Below are 19,061 nucleotides of genomic sequence, written 5' to 3' on the forward strand. Positions count from 1 at the left end.
ATAAGGAAATATAGGGTGCCCTTAACCAGAAACTTTGTTTTCTGTGAACATTAACTAGGGGGATAGCAATTCTAATCAGGCAGATAAACAGTACACTAGGTGAAATTGTTTGCTAGTGGCTTGGACAGTTCTATTTCAGATTAACTAATGTGCCATCTCTCAATGTTCAGGGTATTTCAAGACACAGCTTAAATCCTTGTCAACTTTTAAGCTCATTAGGAAATCATAAAGCAATTTCACTCTAAAAATAAAAATGGGTACAGTGAAGCATTTAACTTCTTCCAAGAAAACATCTCATCCTTGTTTGACCCTGATCTCTAATCCTAAACAACAGCTTCTCAAACTCAACCTGCCAAATTCTGTAAAACCAGTAAAAGGCTATTCTCTCAAAGTAACAGACAGATTTCAAATTAAGCTTATGCTGACAATCCCTTCATCATTTTAGGCATAGACTCAGCTCCAGTGGCAGCCTCCTGTATGCAAAGGAGCATGGTGATGAACATCAGTAGATTTTACATCCCTATGCCCCCTGCAGTTCAGCTGGGAACACAGAGCTACAGGGCACTCCTGCTCCCTGTCTGCCTTCTCCTATGGCATGATGCTTTTCCTCATGCTGACATACAGGTGTAAGGAAAATTCAGTACCTGTTTAACACCTGTAACCCAAGAAATTTTAGTATTTAATATTCTTGATCTACAGTAGTACAAAGTAAAAGAGAAACAACAGAACAATTCTGGCAAAGAATTTTCACCAGGTCTACATAATACTGTGGATAGCATTATCTTTATGAAAGCAGTTTCATTATTTGGTTGTATCAATAGCAAAAGATGGAATGGAACAACTAGAAATGCCCTTTAGTCTACATATTCATGTACCTGCTATATGCAAAACACATGAATTATACTTCCACAAAGTAAAATGGAGAAACCAAGCCAATGAATACTACTGCTGTGAGTGCAAGCTAATATTATTTTGCAAACAAATCTTAATCCCCAATTGTTTTTTACAACTTGATCCTTTTTGATGAAAGAAAAGGGAGAGGGGCTGGAAATAAGATCGTGAATTCAACCTCTCAGTCTGATGTTTTTACTGGATTTTGTTTTCCATGCCAAAAATAAAACTGATTACTTATTCTGACATATTAATGAAAACTGATACAGATAGGCAACAAGCTTCTATTACCCCTCAATTTCATTGAGGTAACAGATAGCAGATTTGTACTCCAAAAATGAAGCTCTCTTAAAAAACTTCCAGTAATTTATTAGCTCATTCTCATTTTATTAAATACTATAGGACCATGCTTTGAGACAGGAGGCTACAGGCAAATATCCTAATATGAAGAAAGAAAAATCAGTTCTCCTTACAGAATTTTACAGATTATAATTGGCCTTCTTACTACACAGGTAGAGTTTGGAAGTTCTTTCTTGTGTTTCATATGTGGGGAAGCTAAGACCCAAAAAGATTAAAAACATGACTGGTTTCAGTCATTAGCAGCAAACACAAAGTGAGATGCACATAGATTTACATTTTCTTAAAAGTAACTGGAATGAAACAAAGGTAAATTTTGTATTTAGGACTTTAAGCTTTGTGGGTATGTGGGCGGTGTAACACCGCTTGTTTTGTAAAATCAGAAGTGTTTGGAGGGAGAAAATATTTATAAGCCCAGCAGTTATTATGTTCCCTGGAAACACATTTTTCTTCTCCCTTCACTGTTAATGAGCCTAACTGATTGGAAACAGATCATTTTGCTTCAGTATTTCACCAGCAAGTCAAGTGACGTTTTCACCTCCTTTCAACGTGTTTTTCATCTTTTCAAAGGCTGTCTCTCCATAACATAACTACTGCTCTGTATCATACCCCTGCAGTTAAGAGGATAAATTGTTCCAATAAAACACAAGGTATCTATTCTGATAAGATCTCACTAACAGATGCCCTAGACAATATATTTCCTCCAGAAAACAAAGGTGTGCAAATGCTATGTATCACCCTAAAACATTCTGGTAAATGAAAGAGAATCCAAAACAGCCTAACAATAAAAGCCAAGATATGAAAGCCACCCATGTCTCTGAAAGCACCACACTGAAATCACAGTGACAGTGAAACATGCTGCTTACAGCCACAGCCTGGTCTCCACTGGCAAGTAGAATCCAGTTACCTAGAACATTTCAATGGTCATACACCCGCTACTACAATTCAACTCAAAACACAAACACACATTCTCACCTATTTTTCTATTTAAAATATTTCCTTAAATAGCACAATTATGGGAGAGAAAATGGTTTTAAAGATGCATTTCCTAGAACATAAACACTTTCCTGCTTCAAAGTACAACTATACATAACATATTCTACTAATCAAAAACTATTTCAGACTCATTCAAAAACTATTTCAGACTCCCTTTTTAAAGTACAAAAGTCTGTTTCTAAGCTTTGTGTAACTCACATGACACAAAAGCTCAACAAAATGCTGCTGAAACAAAGGCATCCTTGAATATGCTTCCACTGGAGGAGAGGCAGCGTAAAAGCTGCCGGAACTGATTATGGAAGCAAGCCTTATATACTTTGCTAGCAGTAAATACACAATTTAATTTCAAACTCAGATACTCAAGTATTAACTATCCAGATAAGATTTTTTTTTAATTTCCTGAAAATACAATTTTAAAAAAATTGCTGTAGGTTATCCTAAAAACATCCACTATGCAAATGCTCTTCAGACTTTAAGTTTTCTCCCCTTATGAATGATGTCATCAGTAATATTCAAACAAACCTTTTTGTTAGTTAGTTTGGATTTTGTTTTGGTTTTAAGTTGCTTAGTGGAAGTTCAGGATGCCATTAACAAATTCAGGAAGTTCAGGATGCCATAAAGAAATTCACTCATGTTTATATCATGTAGTCATGATTATAATGTTTCATGTTCCAGAAATATGGGACAATCCCATCTCCTATGAGCAACTTCAAAATTATTTAAAGCAGCCCACTTATTCTGGAACTGAGTAAAACTGGCAAGTTCCTGAGAGTGATCATAGCACAGACTGTTTCCATCACAAGCACATCGCCACAACTTGTTTGAGTTTGCTTCAGGAGAAAAAGAAGACAGGACTTTGAAGCATTTAATTAGTTTTGTGTCCAACTATAACCTTCTCTGCATTATACTGGGGATGCTTACAAACTGAAATGCAAGCTGCTGATGCTTTAGTGGTATTTCCAAGCTCTGTGTGCATCTGTGGATCTTGAGGAAAGTTACTGCAGTCAGCACTGGTCTTCCGCAGTGAGCGCTGCTAACATTTTGTGTTTGGCTGTTACCACCAGCTGCACATCAGAGATTTCAGCCAAGACAGCATTCCCAGCAACAGATGAGCACATCAGAGAAACAGTGTCAAAGGTTACTGTCCACCAGGTGTCCATTTCCTGGTTTTAATGCCAAGGATGTTTTCCTAAAACCCTTCTCTTAAACATCACTGAGGAGCCACACAGTTCTCTCCATGGACAGTAGTGATACTGTATTTTCAGGAGAGGTCTCCTCCTGGGAAAAGATAAGCTACTTGTTAAGAGCTCAGAGTTAATGGACTAGTAACAGTGTTACTACTAGCAAACACCCTGAACAGGTTACAAATTCAAAGCCAGACTGCCATAAACCCCCACATCTGAAGTTAGCTCACAGTCCAGCTACACTCACTGAGCTCCTTCCTCCAAGCCCTCTGCTCTGGTAGAACTCATGGTTGACCAGCCCACTGCCACAAGAACTGCACAACAGGGAATAAAACAAACAGTGTCTCCCACATCCACCAGAAGAGGAAACAGGATGGCTCCTGCAAAGCAGCTCATAAAAGCAGCTCAAATCAGACATGTGCTACCCACTTTGAAAAAAAAGAAAAAACCCACCTCACATTTTTCATTCAGCTGGTGGAATAATGATTATAGTCCTGGCTTTACAATAAAAGAGAGAGGCACTGTCCCACTGAAAATTTCACAACTGCTTTAGGAGAAAGGGAACACCCCAAACAATTATTGATAGTCAAGCTTTTGTCATATTTCCTGACAGCAAACCCAAGCACAGAAAGAGATTTGTGTGTCTGTCAGAAACTGAAGATGGGAAACACTCTTGTCATCAAGTCAATTGAAAAACTAAAGTAATTTTATTTTCTGGACTCAAGGCAAAGAATGGTGGTGAATTCTGCATTAACAAAAGGTCTAGACATTTCTGATAAATAGTGTGCTTCTGTCTCAGTGGGAGGCAGACATTTACAGCAAACCTGGATATTATCAACCAATATTCTAAGAAATGTACTTTTATTAAAATTAAATCCCTGGCATCACTAGTCTCTCTTTAAAGCTGAAATTACGAGCTCCAAGTAGTGAAACCTGTTAAGTAGCTAATCAGCAAAAAGCCGCTCACCCAGCACTGGTAAAGCATCAGTGCTAGACCAGAAGCAGGCTGAGCAGGACACAAGTCACTTGCTGGAAAGAACAGTGTTATGCAAGTTTCCAGTACACACTTTCCTACAATACACTGATTATCAAAAATATGGAACTTAAGCCAGAAAAATAATCTCAACACATAAATTTGTGGGAAGTTGTGGGAAAAGCCTGGAGCAACAGACAGGGGATGGAAAAATCCATTGCTACACTAACTACAGTAGCACAAGAGTGCCTTTTTTTTTATTATTCTTTTAAGACTAGGAATTGTGACTTTGAATAAAGAGAACTTGTATGCAGTAAATGGCAGGTTAATATTAAATCCACTCTACCACTGCAGTCAGTTGATTTTCCCTGGTTACCTGTTTATAGCTAATAAAAGAGCATGCAAATTTTGTAGCCTCTTTGCATTGAACCCACCTCTCAAAAGACAAAGTAAAGAAGGAAAAGTTTATAGAGAAAGAAACTCATGATCATATTCACTACTCAGGCTCCTCACAGCATCAGCAAGAGAAAAAAAACAGAGACTGGGAAGAGAGGCTCATGCTTTCAAGGACAGACATTGCTTCATCAGAACATGTGTCATCAACTTTTCCTGGCTATAAAACAGAGTTAAAACTGCCTGGCATGTTATCAACTCTGTTGGATGGAGAAAGGTACTTCAACCACTTTATAAAATGGCACACACATGGATCACTCAAGAGATGAGAGGGACTCCTGAGGTCCAGGCTGATGGAGGGTTGATCAAATAGAATGACACGCAAGTCACTCTGAACCAGCATTAGGAGGAGAGAGAGGGTAGCCACTTGTCTCTGTTTGCACAGCAAGAATCCAAGCACCTAGTCATCCCTGAAAAACAACACTTTATCTGCTCTTATTCCATACCACTGGCAGCTGTTGCCATACCTGAAGGTGTACTCTGGAAACTACACTTACTGCCAGTCTCAAACACTACACTACCTTGTGCACACTGCTGAACTACCTGGAGCAGAGCAGAATCTCAAATTGCCTCACCAAAAAGCATAAACAAAAGACATTAATGAGACACAGTGCTACACAGTATTACTGTAGAAGCTTGAAAAATACACCTCCTCCTTTATCTCTCCCCAGACACTGATTGAAAAAGCATAACAAAAATCCAGATTTCCTCTACACAGGTTAACAAAGTGAAGAGACGGCAGTGAAAAGCAAGGAATGGCAACACTCCTCTGGGGAGAGTAGCTGGTTGGTCTGATGATGGACTTCAGCTCCTCTAATCTCTCATTAAGCAATTGTTGGATTCTAGTCTGAGCTCAATTAATTTTCTGTTACAATTGAGTGGAAGCAAACACCTTCAATATGCAATTCATACCACCCATCTTTGGCTGAGATGACCACAAACAAACAATTACCAGCCACCCTTGGCTACAGGAATGTGAAACTGTCCCAGATGAAGGCAACCAGCCTGGATCACCCACTTAGCCATCTGTAGCCAGAGAAACCACAATAAATATTCCTTCCACTACTACAAAAAAAAAAAAAAAAACAAACAAAATTTAAAAATCACCAAAGTAAAAAATAGTGATTGCTGACCAGTTACTTTGTGGCAAAGTGGATGCAGGAAGTAGTGCTTGCCTTGTGGTGAGTTTGTGGGCTGCAGCAGCACCCACGAGCCTGCTGGCAGGTACGAAAACAACGGCCGAGCAACACAGCGCACAGATCCCGGAGCTGCAGTGAGATTTACATCTTGTTCTGCCTGCAGCAGGAGGGAGTAGGTAATCAGGAGTAGTAAGGGCAATTAAATATTTTCATCTGGTGGCAGGTCAGGCAAGGCCCAAATCCAGGCTTTAAACATTCAACTTGCTGATGGAGCAGACGCTAAAAACAAAACAAGCCACAGCCTCCAAATGAGAAACTGGCATCACAGAGTCGTGCTGCCTTCAGCTTTTTTAGGAACTGTCTTTTTTAGGAACTTCTTTTCATCTCACATGGGTTTGTTGCTATTTTCTTGGGTACAGTGTTTACTACATTTTTAAACTTCTGTTGTGTCAATTCCAGTAAGTACTTCAAAAAGAAAATTCTAACCAAGGCTGGAGTCAGTTGTACCAAAAGCTGATTTTCTTTCTGGTTTTATGTTAACAGCAGCTTACAAAGAATACCCAGAAAAACTCCCCCTTGAGAACAATAAAACTGCACTACCACTGAACTGACCTAACACCTACAAACCTCCAGCATCCTCCTGCAAAACCATGTCTAGAAGCTTAAATGAGGAATCTTGGGGAAGAGAAATGAACAGAACCCAGAGACATCAACATCAGTCTTTATCAGGCTTTTGCAAAATTGTTATTTACTGAATTCAACTGAGTTAATACTTACCTTTATAAACAAATCAGAACCCACAGATTTAGTAAGACCTTGAAAAAATTTACTCTTTTGAAATCAGCATTGGACAACTGAAGTGCAACACAGTAACAATGACAGCATTAATGCAGAGATACTTTAATTGCTGTTTTAATGATACATCACATCTACTGAAGCTTTTAAAGATGTTTTTATTATGGTTTTATAAATTTTTATAAAACCACCAAAGCACTTTAAAGAATCATGCTTTCTTGTGTAATACATAAAACTAATTTCATACTGTGCTTCTGAAAGTCTATCGTGCTGTTTTTCAAGTTATTTTACAGATGGCACATTAAAAAAAAAAAAAATGGAAGCATGAATTTCTAGTGACTGCAATGCAACAAGGCATCCAAACCAAGACGTTTCATTACAACTAAGTTAAAGTGTGAGTGCATTATGTATTAAACAATAGCAGTTTGGTCATTTCATCTCAATTCTGTTTACAACAAAATTAACATTTGTGCTTCACAACCTAAGATCCCATCATATAAACGTAAGTTCTCTGCTGTAAAATTCCCAACAAATTACTGTCCAAAAAGAAAAACATATCTAAAGCAGGAGACCAAATTTACTCACTTTCCTCGAGAATTGCTATATTTAAGACTAATATGACATACCAAACACAATAAGGCACAATGGGTGGTACAAACAAATGAATACAGTTGTCCATGAAACTTGTTCTCTTCCACAAATACTAAAATATGTACCGCTCAAGATAAATTTTCTCTTAAAAGTGAAATACATCATCTTGTTATGAAAGTCCTATACAAAAATTTAAAATTTACACCATCTGAGCTGCCAAAAAATAAAAAAAGTGTATCGATTTCCCACAAAACTATATTTCTCACCAGCACATCCAGCCACTGGGAAGAAGATATCCCAGCACTCTGGAAAAGAAAAGCATTATTTCCCCTGTGTTTAAGACAAAAATATTGTATTCTGAATACAGTAGTGTATTAAACTTAAAAAAGCCTAAGACTATTAAAATTACAATATTGATTTGGAAATTATTGGTTCACTGCCTGGATGAAATAAGGCACTTTCTTCCAGCAGGCTGCACTTTTCATGTGTATGGAGACGATGAATCAGGTTCTGGTTAAAAACAAAAAGGGGCTCAGTGAGGTCCCAGGAGACGACAGGAACATTTCAACAGCAGGGGAAGACACAGGAGGTAAAACCTGGAGATGCAACTCTACACAGAAGTGGTCACTCTGTCAATGGCATTATTGACCTCGTTTTTGTTTGAATCCAGTCCTTTAGCAGCATTCATATCATTCCGTAAATTCTCCACTGTCTTTTTCATGTTCTTTAATTCTCCAGGGTGTGGAGTGGCTCGCCTTAGAAGTGTTCTCTAAAAATAAACAGTGCAATAAGTGGTTTTGCCTTTGTCTCTCTGCAAAAACAACATACACTTACAAGGCTTCAGCATTCACATACCAAATAGCAAGTATCAATTTTTTTTTTCCTTTTTTCCCCCCTTTTCCTTTTCAAACTACAATGCTCTGTGCTGAGCATTACTTTAAAAGCTACTTGTTTATGAAGACAGGGAAAGAGGTCTCTAAGAGCAAATTTTGTCCTCTTTTGGACTACTAACCTGAAAGCCACTCAAATGAAGTACAATTACAAGTTATCAAGTGAAGATTCTTTCATTACTATACTTGGGGACTTTTTTCTCCCCAGAACCATACAAGTGATTTAAGATCACACTTAAAACATTCACCTGATTTTGAAGGAATCCCACAAGATCTCTTTACAGTTTTAAATAGCATTTGTGTGGAGCTCCATTTGCCTTTCAGCCCCACCACACAGTCTGGTTTTCTAGTTAATTGAGAACAAGCACCTTTAGAGGGAGCATTTCTCTCCCAACTTAGACAGAAGAATGTATATCATTGTGCTGAAACCTTTACAAGGAAAACAAGATTCACAAAAACTCCAGTTAGCATCCAGGCTGGAGACAACAGAACACCACAAATACAATATACGTATAATACATGTATACATGCAATTACTTTTTAGTGGCATGCATGTAAACTGTGCAGAGAACAGCAGAACTGATGACCCACATTGTGGGTGCTTTGGTCAAGACTGCTTCAGAAATCTGCCCTTCCTTCTCCTCAATAAGATCATCAACTTTTTTCCCCTAGGGAAGTTCTTGCCTCAAGTCAGGCAAATCAAGCACTTATCTTCAACACCTGAGCCCTTACTACTCTATGGACATTCTCAGGTTGGCAGAGCTGTTAAGCAGCACCCAGCATGATTCTGAACTCCCTATCAGTCAGTGAACCATGCCTCTTAAGAGATATGTTGTTTCTGCTGCTTTGGAGTAAGCAACTACCTTACTTGTTCATTTCTAAACTAAAGTAAGAGTTTTTGTAGTCATTTTTAAAACTACAATAATCCAGACAGTGCCCTGAAGTATCTCAAGCTGAGATCTAATGAGGACCACCAGCAACATTTTAGAGCATCAGAGAAGCACATCAAAAATGTGACTGAAGCAGTGTTAATGTTTACAAGGAGTTTTAATTGTTAATAAAAGCTAGTAAAACTACAGATTGTGTTGTGTTTTGATCTGCAGGATATGCAGAGCCCAACTTAATGGAGAGGTCTTATAAGTACAGTGACAGATGTTCCCACATCCTTTGTTTAAGTGGGAAACTAATGAGCAACATTCCTGCTGTTTATGGACACTATGGTTGGTTCAATGCAAATGGTGGAGTTAAAAAAGAAAAAAAAAAGAATGAGAGAGAACACGAAAGAGATTAGAAATAGAAATTAGAGAGACAAACAATAGCCAACTTAATGGAGACACATGCCAGAGTGCTGGAATCCTAAATTAGACCCTATATACTTTCAGGCAGTAAAGCTTCACAGATGCAGAGAAAGATCCTATCTTCTTTCTGGAAAGAAAACATCCTGAGCAGACAGAGGAAAACAAAGCAAAACAGAAGACTGTCCTGCATCAGAATATAAGTTATATTCAAAGCAGAAAAAACAAAGGCATTTAAAGTCAACATAAAAAGTTTCAGCAGCCAACATGAACTGTTTCTTCTCTAAATGTACACACAAAGCATGCAGTCCAAGCTGAAATATTTACAGCAAGAATGCTCAGAGTCTTTTTATACTTCTGCATTAATGGCACAGTGGCTGGAGGTATCCAAAGGCTAGGAAAACATACCATTTCATTTTCCTCTTCATCTTTTTCATCTTCTAAGAAGCGAATTGCACTGACTCTGTTCACTGCCCGCTCATTCCATGTTTCATCTGACATCTCATTTACCAAACTCTCCAATGCACCACATCGTGGTAGGTTATCTGTTCGAACAGGAAAATGTAACTCAAGATTCACAGCAACATGCATGTGAAGTCACACAATCAACATGTTATATTGTTCATAATTGCAACATCTGAACAATCACTCCTCCAATACTTACAAGTGGCTATTTCTACTGTTTTTGGTAGAAAACAGAACTTGCATTAGTTTTCTGTTATCAAGTACATACACTAAATTATTTCTGTATAAATTAGGTATTTCTGTACTTGGACTGTTTCAGAGTTTTCGAGTAGTGGTTATATAATTTAATATATTTGCCACTATACATGCTTTTCTTGTGGAACATGGCTGCCAGCTGACGTTAGCCAGTTCCCTAAATGGCATTCCATAACATAGGATCATTGCTTTTAGTAAACTGATCCTTTCAGTATTGCTAGGCATACACATCCAACAATCTAAATTCCATCCCTTCTACCCTTGAAGCCATGAGATTCATCTGGAGAGGAGGAAATCTAATTTCTAGTAGTAAGGCCTCTAGAGAAAGTCAAGTCAACCTCTGTTACTCTACTTGAACTAGGTTAATCCTCTCTAATTCTAAAGGGGTTAATTCATATATTTATTTTAATTCTTAACTATTCTTAAAATCCAGGAGCTGAAAACAGAGACATTTCTACATCCCTACTGTTTTAATGGTTTCTATTTGCTCCAGCCATATGTGATTGAAACACTGGAATTAAGCCTGGGTACCTACAATACAGATACCCACAGCTGAATTTTTCTTCTCAGGCCCCTTTGTACTCAGTGGAGAAGAATCTACATAATTTTCTTTTGAAAGTCCATTCTTGGGTGGGATAAATCACTCTCCAGTCATTACAGTAGAAATGTAAATATTAGCTCAGATGAATCCCCTTGAATGTTCACATACAGCTCTAGAAGCTTGAGGACAAAAAACATTCAGAAGTTACTGGAGTAGTTACACAGCCAACGAAAGAGTGTATGGTTCCATCTGGCTCAGAGGCAAGTTTCATCACAAAAGGGAAAAGCAGCTTATACTGCAATTCTACACTTGTTAATGAATATAATAAAGTTACTGTATGGCACCTCTGCTTGAAAGAAAATTAGCTTGCTAAAAAATAAAAAGTCCACTGTTCACTATTTGCTATGCAATTTATTTTGCTAGTAAAGAGATTGAAGTTGGAAAGCCACCACTTTTCCATATATAAATATATATTTTTATATATATATATATAAAAGATGTATAATCAATGTACACAAATATGGACACTACTACTGGGCCCATTGGCAAGCCTCAAAATAGTGATATGAGTAATTCTATTTCTTCTAGATTTGTATTTTATTTATCGTAGCTGTCACTAGATTTTCAATAACACTCAGTGCCAAGTTTTGAAGTCTTCAGAAGAATAATAGGTTAATAGAAAAAAAAGGTTTTATATTGAAAATTCAACCAGAACTTTGCTACTTTGCTCACTAGGGCTTATGCAAGTTTTACAAACCTTTACGGGACAACTCAGTAAAGAAAGAAGTAATAATTCTGTACATAATGAAAAGCTGATTCTAGGCACCTACCTTGGCAACCAGACTCAGAAGGCATTTGAGGAAGTAATACACATGTTAAAATCTTTTCTCCTGTTTCAGGGTCTGTATCAGTCTGAAATGTCAGCAGAGGTTGGGACTGGTTATCAGACAACCACAAAGCCTTCAGCCTTAACGTAGTCAGTGAAATGGGAAGATACGTCAGCCTAGTTCAAAAAAGCAAAGTAAAAAATTCAGGGCAATCCCTGGGAGAATTAATAGATGGTCATGAAGTCAACTGCAGTATACATTGCTGAGTTGGAACAAACAGGATTGAAATGAATGCCTCTAATAGAAGGCATTGCAGTAGTCATCAATTCCAACTACTCCGTTCTTTAAAAAAAAAAAAAAAAAAAAAAAAAAACCAAACAACAAACCAAACCTGCAGCTTAAATTTATTATAACTTTATAATCCTCTGAAGCTGAAAACCAGGTAAAACTATGCTGCAGTAGAGAAAGCGCAGCAAAGTGACCTGGAAAGCAGACAGCTGCTTCCCATCAGGAGCTTTACATGTGAACAGTGGCTAGAATAGGAATACATAAGGGCCTGTGAGACAATTATATTGCATAGACGAGATGCCATTTGCTTTTCTTCTGTTTTGGGGTTGTTTTTTTAATTTAACTTCCTGCTAATAAACTGAACTAATTTGCTGGTTTATGCTTTAATCCACTCATTTTTGCTTGTTGTTTGAAGCACTAAGATTTGTGAGAAGCTGCAAGGTCAAAGTGGCCTTCCCTGTTACTCATACTGTATTGCGAAGACACAACACTCAATATTGGTGCCACTTGACATTACAGCTTGGTAGCTTCACCTGAATCTCTATCCATTGCCTAGATTCCCAGTTTTAATTCAGAAATATATGAATCCAGAGGATTTTTTTAAAAAAATCCAATTTCTTCCTCAGGGTCAAAGAAATCCAAAAATCACACTCACGATAACACACAATTTATGCTACTTTTAGCCCAGGGGGAAGACTACTTTGACAATTTCAACAGTAACACTAACATGAATGTCATAACTGGTTTTTTATTACTCTCTTCTTAGACATAATATCTTTTGCTATCAGAAAGAATTAAGTAAATTCAGCAAAAGAACATAAAAATACAAAGGTCTCTTGCCTGTTTCCAGCAACATCCAGGACATGAAGTTCAGTGGCCTGTGAAATTTCAGAGGGAATTCGAGATAATTTGTTGTCACGTACAGAAAAGACGTTAAGACTGCAGCAGCCTCCAACCTACATTTGAGAAGAGAGGGGGGGAAAAAAAGCAAGTCTGGTTTTGTTGCAGTACCATAGTGTAACAAAGGCATGCAGTACGGGTCACGGAGTGTGTCACAGCACATTGAAGTGACAATGCCTGCCAGACACTTCCCCCTGAGGTACAGACTGCAAACAAGCGTTGGCTTCAAAGAAGTTTGACCTGAAGCAAGTCTGTAGGAGCACTGTCTTGAACATCTGTATCTGCAAATAATGGATAACTTTACATACAGGTCACATTCTAGCTACCTTTCAGAGCCTTCCATACCCAGAAGATATCAGTAACCACACAGAAGCTACTCTGTGCCCAACATTGATAAAAAACCCTATACTTAACATTTGCTAGCTCTATGTTTTACATATTAATTCATTCTTTCCTCATGGCAACTTTATATCCACGCAAGTGCAATGGGCCTTGAAGCAAGGCAAAATGCTAAATACACCAACCAATTCCCAAAATTTGTTGAGTCCACAAGGATTAATGAAGAGCTCACTAGAAGCAGAACACTGAGTAAAATCTTTGATCCCTCAATTCATTAGAAGTAATTCATTTCAACACAATTCCCACATGAACTGGCCTTCTTTAATCTATTTTAATCTAATATCCTCTGTCTCTATCAATTTACCCAAATATAAACATTCTTTGGGTGCAAAGATGGGACTTTTCAGTTTTACCTTTAAAAATCTACATCTTGCACCAAAAGTAGCTGCTTTCAGAAAGATAAACCCCCCACATCTGATTAAAAAAAAAAACCAGATTCCAACTTTATGTTCCAAACGGAACTTCTATAAAGAGGAAGATTATTAGCTGTAGCAACTCAAAGCTCCTTCAAGTAACTCTTTGTTCCTATTAACAAAGGAATCTTACCTTTGTTTGCTTATCATACAGAGTTTCAAAAAGCACCACTGTTTGTTTGCCAGTTCCAAAACTCACCATAAGAAGGGGAAAAAAGATTTTTCTTTTCTTACTCCAAGTAACAGAGGCAAAATATCCCAATGCCATTTGAAGCTTTCAAGTTAAGCGGACTTAGAATCTAATTACAGAGTTAGAGTCCAAACTAAACACAGTGGAAAATCTCAGTTCAAAAATTAGAGGACATCTATAGTGACATACATCTAAGAAGGTTCTCCTCTCGTACTATAGCCAATATGTAACTACACCTTGGCCAGGCGTCCCCAAAACTAAGCTGACATTATTGTGTTCTTGTTAACTGTCAGTCATGTCTTTGCAAAACCCACAATTCAGTCCGAACCCAAGACTGAAATTACAGACAAATAGCACAAAATATTTTAACTAGTCAAAGCAAAAATAGTGTTGATTTAACATACACTATTTACTAAGGAAAAAGTCACTTTTAAAGGATGCAACTGTGACTCACAAAATAAATCAAACAGAACATTTACATTCCACTCACCTTCCTTTGTATCATAAATGCTTTTTAATGGAAGAAAACAGCAATCAGCTGCTCAAGGCTTCTGATTCACAAGCTATTTACAGCAGAAAGTTAAAGTGCTACATTCTTGACAAAACAGAATCTGTGATATTTCCCTTAAATCACTGCACTCTTAAGATGCAGCTATTTCACAAGATTATCAGTTTTCCCAGCCCTGTGTGTACAACAGAAGCATGAACCTTGCAAATCATTTTAGCTTGTGAATCAAGCCCTTAGAAACCAGCACTCAAATAGTAAGCAAACATTTCTTGGTTCAAGAATTCTGCTAGTCACTTTAAAGCATGTATAAATTCTTAAATAATGTGCCTTCACACGTTCACAGAACACGGTGTGATATTAAAAAAATATATACACACTAAGTGCCTAATTGGTGTTGCTAACATGAGGAGCCATGAAAAGCAAGAAATACAATTAGAGAATGTTGATGAGCTGGCAAGTGATGCCCTCAGTGTACACAAAGTGTTCTCTTTTCATGAATGAAGTTTGTGTTATTCAGTCTTGGAGCATGGAGATCCAAACAGGTTAGCCAAACAAAGTAAAGCCATGCAGCCCTGATGAGATCAAAATTTCTATACTTTTGACAATGGAAAAATGCAGCAGTGGAATCGGGACAGCCTGAGCCATCATGCATTTAAAGCAGCTTAATGAAAGGTAATAGGAGAACCGTGGACTGAAGAATACTTACAGGGTTATCAATTTACCTGACCCATAATTTTCCAAGCGGCTAACAATTAAGAAAATACAAGAGATGTTCAATTTATTTTTCTTTATCCATACTGGTCAAGAGCATGCCAACAAATGGAGACAGAACATACATTCTTCTACTGCCAAAGAGGGTTGTAGCTCCTAAATCATTTAAACTTCAGTTAATTTAACTTTGCTCTCTATCAGTCAACAGGCTGTTGTTCAAAGGTTTTGTGCCATTCAAAGGTAATGAAGACCTTTTATTTTAATAAGGTAGTAGGGTAGATAAAAAAAAGACACTGAATTTTTTCAATGAAACTGTTTTTAGAGAATGCAGACAGCATTTAACGAGCAGCATTGAGTGAGATACCACAAAGAAAAAAAAGACAAGCTGACAGTTAAAAATCAACTAAAATCTTTGTCATTTAAACAAAGATGGCACCCATCCAGCAGTACAGAAAGACATCAGGTCCAATGTTTGAAAACCTAAACATGAAGCCGTACCACGGAGGCAAAGTGCACACACTACATGGCATGCGGAAAGGAAAACACTGTTGTGGCCACCATGAAGCTACACAGTATCAGAACATCACTGGTTTGGCTAAGAGTGGCTAACTGAGGAAGAGCCATGCTTTCCAAGGGTCACATGCTCACAACAAACTGTGCCAGACCACCACATTTGCACCAAGGCCATAGCTGAGGCCACAAGCCCATTCACCAGTTAACACACACTGCATTTCCAGCACAGACTTCACTTAATGGGGACAAGCATGTGCTTAGTTCTAGGCACGTGAGTAACTGTTCCAAGGATTGGAGGCTTAAAGAAGTCCTCACACTCTTCTGTAGTGAGCAGGACATCAGGAAAAGATCTCACGTGAGTTGTGCATGCCTAAGTCGTACTCCTGAGACTTAGTTCATTTTAGCAACTTTAATTTAAGGGTTATTGACTTGTCACATCACGCGAACTCCAAAGAACAGTGAGCCTAGATAAAGGAAGACCACAAAAACAAACCCACAGGTCAGTCAGGCAGTAAATGGTCATTACTGTGAAGTATTAATTTTAAGAACATTGGTACTATGAAGATGGAACAAAACTGCATATTTGCATTCAGGTGGGCTTGATTGAGAGGATGATTGTCACTAGGACACCTCTGGATTCCACACAAAACTTCAACCCTTTAAACCCTTTAATGGATGATCTTATTGCTCTTTTCTTCTATCTCAGTCTGAGGCTCATCTTTCTAACAGCTTCCTCATTCTGGGGAAAACAGTAAGGCTTAGACAAATATAAACGGGAAGTCAACTCAGTTGCTGAAATTCCCCCCATGTTCTCATCATGACCAGCATTTAGCACTTTACCCTCCTGCTTTTTTGCCATTCATACACCCACTACTTGTCCATCTTAGACAGTCCTCCACAACTGCAAGTCTTAACAGAATGCTTTTCTGCTGGTGTTTCTAATGACTCTAAAGTAGATCTGTTTACTACTCAAAAGCTATGAATCAATACTGCTGTCCTTTACCAGTTAGCATCTTTCACACAGCTATAAGCAATGCAAAAAAATTACATTATGACAAATACTGTAATGATCAGCCTTCAGTTGTCGTGTGAATATCTAAAAGTCCAGTGACGCATCTCTTTTATTCAACTCTCAAAACAGCTGTCAGTGCCAAAAACTGTCTCAGACTAATACAAGTCTGATAAATATAGTGGTAATTTAAACACAGTTCCTCTTGCGTTGTAAAATCTTTTCCAGCGTGTCATATTCAAAATTTTGTTTGGGTTCAAAGTAAAGTCAGAATCTTCCTTGGCTCCACATAAAGTATACTAATTCTTTAATTGCAAGCACAGAATACATTTAGGGGTGGAAAAAACTGCCCTATTCATTATTATTAACTATTATTCTGTTGTTATTATTAACTTTAAATTGGCTAGGAAAATCTTCAGCAAACTCACTTCAACACCTCCTGCACCACTGGTGAATACTAGGAGAGGAGCTCACCAAGACAGCTTCTCAGCCCTCTGACTCAAGACAAATTTTCCTGCACTTTTCCTTAGTGTCCTTTTTTTTTTACTTCTGACACACACATACTTCTACACAAATGAAGAAAGAGATAGGACATCAAAAGTTAAAATCAGAAAAAACAAAGTGGTCCCTACTCGTTTAAAAAAAATAAAATTTAAAAAGCAAAGTAATTGGCAAAAAAAAAAAAATCCTGTAGTTTTACCTAATGGAGTAATAATTCTCACAATATACCTCAGAGCCAGGAAGGACACATTACCAGATCTCTGCTGGTTGTAAAGACTCATTAACAAAAGCACATAAACTGGAAAACATTCCAAGGAGGTTATTTATGCAAGTGCCAAAATCAACACACCAGTTTCATCAGCGTTCTTGTGCCAGGGTGGGATTTCAATACCAAAGAGTCACCAGGCAGGTCTTTCAAGTTTAGGGGAAAAACATTTCTAACTATGAACAGGTTTAGACATTCTCAGTTCTTGCTGAAGTCTGTTTTACCACTTCAGTCACAGAGGCACTAAGCTGCAAAACGAGATGCTGTAGATGAAATCTGTCAGTGACTCAATCCATGGTCATACATTCAGTTCTTCCAGGTTTTACCTTTATCACCACACAATACAGAAAAACCTTTGAACCAGGAAACTTTAAAAGTGTATTTGCATACATGCTCCTCAATAAAAAAAATCCCAAGTCAGGACATTTTACACCAAAAGATAAAGAGTGGTTTTACAAGTGTGCCTTGAAGCCATCTTGCAATGTAATGGTTTAACACACTAACTCAAAATCCAATTCTCTTAAACTGTTAACAAAACAAAACCAAATCAACATCCTTTTACCCCCTTCCCCAAAAAAAACACAGACCACCACAGAAAAACTAAAACTCAGAGATTATCTCACCAGGCACATAATTTTCACCATCCTACTTATAAAAGTGGTCTTTGCTATGGGAATAATTCCGGGTGAAATGACAGCAACACTAAGCAGATACAGTATTGGGTACATGTACTCTTCTCTCCAGCTGAATTCCACTTTTTTCTACACACATTACAAGATTGCCTCTCTATCCCTCTCCACCAGAAACCAATAACAGCCTCTCCCACATCCATTTTTTATCAGGATGAAGACCACATATGCACAGCTGCTCTAGCACTCTGTAAGGCAAAGAAAGAAAGGAAGAGGTAAGAAAAATACGTAAAGGAAAAGAGGGAAAGATACTGAGAAAAAATATCTGCAGTGTATACTCTGCTTTTGCATCCAACTCTGCTTCTGTGAGTTGGTACTCTCAAGTACTAATTTTGTACAATACAAGTACTAATTTTGATGTGCAGAGGTCTGAGACTCTAGTCTTGGCCATACTGTCTCAGGAAACATCTAAAGCAACACAGAGAAGGCAGAAGTGTTTAAAATTACTTCTGTCAGAAGCTTGTGCCTGGCTTCAAATCTTAGTTAGTCAGTTTAGGATGAAAATAAACAGAAAACATAGTATGCTTTCTCAATGTCAAGCAGAGCCTTCCAAATGCACTACCCATACATTTTGTATTTTTTTTCCATATTACTAATGATGAGAACAAAAATGGAAATTGAACATTCACCCAAGACATCAAATGGTTCCTCCCTGCCATCCAAAGGGAAACTCAGAACTCGAATCTTTGCTACTATCAGCCCCCTAAAACTGCTCCTGTGGATGCTTTGCATAACAGCAAATAGTACTTGTTATACCTGTGCACTGAGTTCATGTAGAACAATTCTCTTTTAGAGCTATGAAATGTGACTCTTCACTTAATTAATCTGAATTTTAAACATAAAGCCTGTCTATGAAATTCTCATGCTTGGTTTAAAGCAAAATGCTGCTGGTTAAGAAAAATACTATACCAAGAAAATGCAACTCCAGGAACAGATGGAACATGGGCAAAGAGCAGCAGATTCCTTTGTTTTTGAAACTACCATTTCAGCACTGTAAGAAGGCACTCTAAAAACATTCAGGGA

The 19,061-nt window shown here is 37.8% G+C and overlaps 1 protein-coding gene across 1 annotated transcript in view; it reads right to left on the minus strand.

Annotated features, from left to right (window-relative positions):
* Window positions 1-6,926: 6,926 nt before the first annotated feature.
* Window positions 6,927-19,061, minus strand: part of LRRC1 (leucine rich repeat containing 1) — a 70,136-nt gene continuing 58,001 nt past the window's right edge. The window contains exons 11-14 of the mRNA XM_053939523.1: window positions 12,781-12,896; window positions 11,656-11,828; window positions 9,973-10,109; window positions 6,927-8,148 (exon numbers count right to left, since the gene is read on the minus strand). Of these exons, the coding sequence (XP_053795498.1) occupies window positions 7,990-8,148; window positions 9,973-10,109; window positions 11,656-11,828; window positions 12,781-12,896 (585 nt within the window). The 3' untranslated portion in view covers window positions 6,927-7,989. The remainder of the gene's footprint in view (window positions 8,149-9,972; window positions 10,110-11,655; window positions 11,829-12,780; window positions 12,897-19,061) is intronic.

This window comes from Vidua chalybeata, chromosome 3, assembly GCF_026979565.1.
Source record: "Vidua chalybeata isolate OUT-0048 chromosome 3, bVidCha1 merged haplotype, whole genome shotgun sequence".
NCBI lineage: Eukaryota > Metazoa > Chordata > Aves > Passeriformes > Viduidae > Vidua > Vidua chalybeata.